This window comes from Chinchilla lanigera, unplaced genomic scaffold, assembly GCF_000276665.1.
Source record: "Chinchilla lanigera isolate Chin_1 unplaced genomic scaffold, ChiLan1.0 scaffold00051, whole genome shotgun sequence".
Lineage (NCBI taxonomy): Eukaryota > Metazoa > Chordata > Mammalia > Rodentia > Chinchillidae > Chinchilla > Chinchilla lanigera.
This window is the reverse complement of record NW_004955452.1, coordinates 11,109,867-11,114,061: the sequence shown is the minus strand read 5'-3', so window position 1 is coordinate 11,114,061 and position 4,195 is coordinate 11,109,867. Positions and strand designations below refer to the sequence as shown.

The 4,195-nt window shown below is 40.2% G+C and overlaps 1 protein-coding gene across 9 annotated transcripts in view; it reads right to left on the bottom strand.

Moving 5' to 3' along the window:
- S100pbp (S100P binding protein) overlaps positions 1-4,195 on the bottom strand; it is a 35,892-nt gene continuing 31,697 nt past the window's right edge. For all 9 annotated transcript variants that reach the window (XM_005395086.2, XM_005395087.2, XM_005395089.2 and 6 more), the window contains 2 exons: positions 2,984-3,044; positions 1-269 (listed from right to left, as the gene is read on the bottom strand). In XM_005395086.2, coding sequence (XP_005395143.1) covers positions 128-269; positions 2,984-3,044 — 203 coding nt within the window. In that variant the 3' untranslated portion in view covers positions 1-127. The remainder of the gene's footprint in view (positions 270-2,983; positions 3,045-4,195) is intronic.

The window sequence follows — 4,195 nt, the reverse complement described above, 5'->3', positions numbered from 1 at the left end:
GGCATTTCCAGAAGGAGTCAAGTTCTTTAAATAAAATCTTGTGAAAAATAAAATTCAAAATATACAAAGAATAAAACAGCAGAAGAAAAGGAGATATGACTCTGGACAGGATGCTAGCGAGGGGCCTTCACTGCTGGTGGGAGGAGACAAATGGACCGTATGAGAAATCCGGAAGACGCTGGAACCGGTGGTGGCTGCGCTTGTTCCTCTCAACCCACTGAGTCAGGCTGTATCTCTGCAGAGGTTTCTGTCGAAACCGGGCATAATTGCTATCAAAAGAGAGTAAGAATAGAAAGGGTATTTTAGTTGGAATGTATATGACACTTTCTTGTGTACGAAAAAATTTAGCACAGCAATTTTAAGAATATAAGGGCTGGCACTGTGGCTCACACCTGTAATCCCAGCACTGGGGAGGCTGAGGCAGGAGAAATGCAGTGAGTTGGCGGCCAGCCTAGGCTACATAGTGAGTTTGAGACCAATCAAGACCAACCTGAATGGGGCCAGGATTTTAGTTTAGCGGTATAGCACCTGCCTGGCAAGTGAGAGGCTCCGGGTACAAAAAATAAATAAATAAAATTATACAATACATATATGTTGTTTTTTTTTTTTTTTTTTTTTGCACTGGGGATTGAATCTAAGGCCTTCACATTGAGCTGTACCCAGCCTTTACTTACTATTTTTAATTTTGAGACAGGATCTTGTTAGGTCACTAAGTTGCCCAGGTTGGGCTCCAACTTATGATCCTCCTGCCTCAGCCTCCCAGAGTACTGGATATTTTATATTTTGACTCTCCTAATTTTAGAAATTTCACATTGTTTTAATTATATAAAAAACACATCATAAGTATTATTTCCTTCCAATTCTCAAAGGTACCAGTATCCACACAAGTATAATGGTGGTATGTGCCACATATATAATCTTCTTTAAAAAACTAATGTAAAATAAGGTCTATATTTTCCATCCAGAAGTATTTAGGGCAACATCTGTACTTTATTGCTTTCATCAGACCTATACTTCTAAGACGATCTCAATATCGCACAGCTCAAGATTGCTCAGGACACAGCAGTTAAAATTAGAACAAAATTCCCACCACAGAAGGTAAGTCATCATATGAATATCACATCACAAGTTTTGAGACTGAACAGCTAATGGCACAGGCTTGGAAGTCTCCTTAAGTCATATGCTGGGCCAGGGTTCTAAGTAAGACTTTCTGAGATAACTTGATTCCATTCTCAATTATAAAACTGCTCCTAATAACTACCTAGATAACTACCCCCCTCCCAAGCTTTTTAAAGGTATGGATTTTTGGCTTTTCCCTTCCACCTGGACTTAACAACTCAGAATCCCTGGACTCAGGGCCTAATTATCTGCATTTTAAAATATCTTCATATTTGGTTATAAGGAATAGACTGAAAATAATTTTAACTGTTACCAGACATTTATCCATTACCATATACAAGTATTTACTGAATTTTCTTTTTTTGAGGGGTAAAGGGCGTTTCTGGGGATTTAACCTAGGGCCTTTGCACTAAGCTATATTCCCAGCTCTTTTTTTATTTTGAGGCAGGATCTTGCTAAGTCATTCAGGCTGGGCTTGAACTCATGATCCTCCTATGATCCTCCTGCCTGGTCTCTCAGAGTTGCTCAATCTTTTAAACCTCATCTCACTTAATACTAGTGAAATCCTACTGGGAAAGTAGTTAATTTCTCATTAACTCTGAATAGGTAAGAAAATTAAGCCTCGGGTTAAATTGTCCCAGGTCATATAAGAGAGTAAGAAGAAAGGCCTGGATGTGAATTCACATTGATTCCAAAAGTTACTTAATAATAATTATACTATACTGCTTCCACCACAACCACCACACACCTACCACCACCACCCAGTGCCAGTGATTGAACCCAGAGCCTTGTGCATGTCAGACTGAGCTACTTGTTACACCCCTAACCCTACCCTGCTTTCTTGAGAACTGCTATGATTTTGGCAACTATAGAGGAAATGTGAGTGTAAGGACCCTGAAGTGAGGACATTTGACATGCTTACAAACAGCAAGGAAACCAGCGTAAGTGGAACAGAATGAACAACAGGAAGAACAACAACAGATGAGGTGGGTAAGTCTATGCCAAAGCACACACACCTCTACAGGTGCCTGTGAAGTTGGGAAGACAGAAGATGGAAAACCATTGCAAGACATCAAGCAACCAAGAGAAGCTGATATTCTTTTTAAAAAAAACTGTTCTGCCTGCTGAGCTAAGAACGATAGCCAAAGGCAGAAGCTGGAAAAACATTTGCAATAACCCTGGTGAAACTATGAGAAATGGTCAGGTTCTATATATACATGTACAGCATACAGGATTTGCTGATAGAATATGGGACGAGCGAGAAGAGTCAAAGATGACTCCAAGGCTTTCAAGTAACTAAATCAATCTATAAAGCTATAATGCATCAAGAATCCAGATCTTCATTTTATTTTATTTTTAAAATTTTATTTATTTATTATTTGAGACAGGGTCTCACTGTGATATTCAGGCTAGCCTTGAACTCACTATATAGCCTAGGCTAGCCTCAAACTCCCAGCAATCCTCCTGCCTCGGCCTCCCAAGTGCTGGGATTACAAGAGTACGCCACCACACCAGGCCCATCTTCATTTTATTGACTGGAGAAGTGGAGTTACTTGATCAAAATCATAGAGCCAGTTAAACATTGCCAAAGTAGTATTAGAATCCATGCTTCCCCAATTTCGGCCTAGTTCTAATTCCATTCTACTACAATGTTTCTTTTTCTACCTCTAGAATTTTTTTTTCGTAAGAGACATTTTATTTTTTTGCACCGGGAATCAAACTCAGGACCTTGCACTTGCCAGGCAGGCCCTGTGCCACTAATCTATATTCCCAGCCGCTCCACCTCTAGAATTAAACAACTGCAACCCTAACTCTCCCACAGTCCCCTCTGCAACCAAATTCTACCCTTCTCCTAATCACTCACCGCATGGTCAGATCCGAAGGATGCTGCCGATCCATCAAATTATATAGCTCCCCCGAGGGACCTGTGATAGAGGAATCAGTGGTTAGAAAGAAGCTTAGAGAACTCTCCTAGTCTATGTCAAAGCAGGGAAAGAAAAACAGGCACTGGTCCCAATAATATTTACTTAGGATTATAATAAGCAGTTAGCACAAAAACTATAAGACAGAGTCGGGCATCTGCTCTTAGATTGTGTTGAAGCAATAATGGCAGCCATTATTCATTCAACATTTATTAACTCCTACATTGTGTGAGAAAATTTACTGGTCAATAAGAATATGGTAGAGCACAAAACATGGTACCTGCCCGCATAGCAGACATGTGCTTCCAGAACAGTGTGATAAATAAAGTGATAGGAGAAATATAGGCTGTTATCGATAGGCAGGCGCTATGCCGCTGGGCTATATCCCTGGCACTAGGCTGTTACTGAGACTGGGGATAAGGGATTAGTAAAAGCCTCTCCAAGGAAAGTAAACTATAAAAAGAGATCTAAAGAATGTATAGAAGTTAGTAATGTAAAGGAGGAGTATGAGGTTGGGCAAAGGCCCAGAGGCAAAAGAGAGCAAAATATATTCAGGCAACAAGAAGAGTTTAGAATAGATAGAAGTAGCTGCTCTTTGCTAACAAGAAAAATTGCTAGAGGTTGTTTCTCTAACACCTGGGAGCTTAGCAGCAATATACTAGGCCAGTGACAGCAAACATTTTAGAAACTGAGCGCACAAACTGCAACCCAAAACCCACTTATTTATCATAAAGTGCCAGCACTGCAATTAAACCTGAATACTGAGGTTTTAGATTAGAAAAACAGCTGTTATCCAACGCTCAGCTGCTGGGACTGATGTACTAACAGAGAGCTCTGCATGACTACTGTAGCACATGTGCCATAGGTTTACCTGAGTGCTGGGACTATAGGCATGAGCCACCACGCCCACCGGATTTTACCTACTTTTAAAAATATCTTACATGCAGAGAGATGCTTTGTTTTTTGTTTGTTTTGTTTTGTTTTGTTTATGTGTTTTGCAGATAGACGTTCTGACATTTCAGAGATGAAAACTAGTTCAGGGAGATGAATTTTCCTTAAATGCATAGTAACCCATAAGTCAACTAGTTCCTGTGTGATACCATTCTCTTGCCACTATGTGATAATGCTAGGGGCTGGGGATTTAGCTCAGCAGC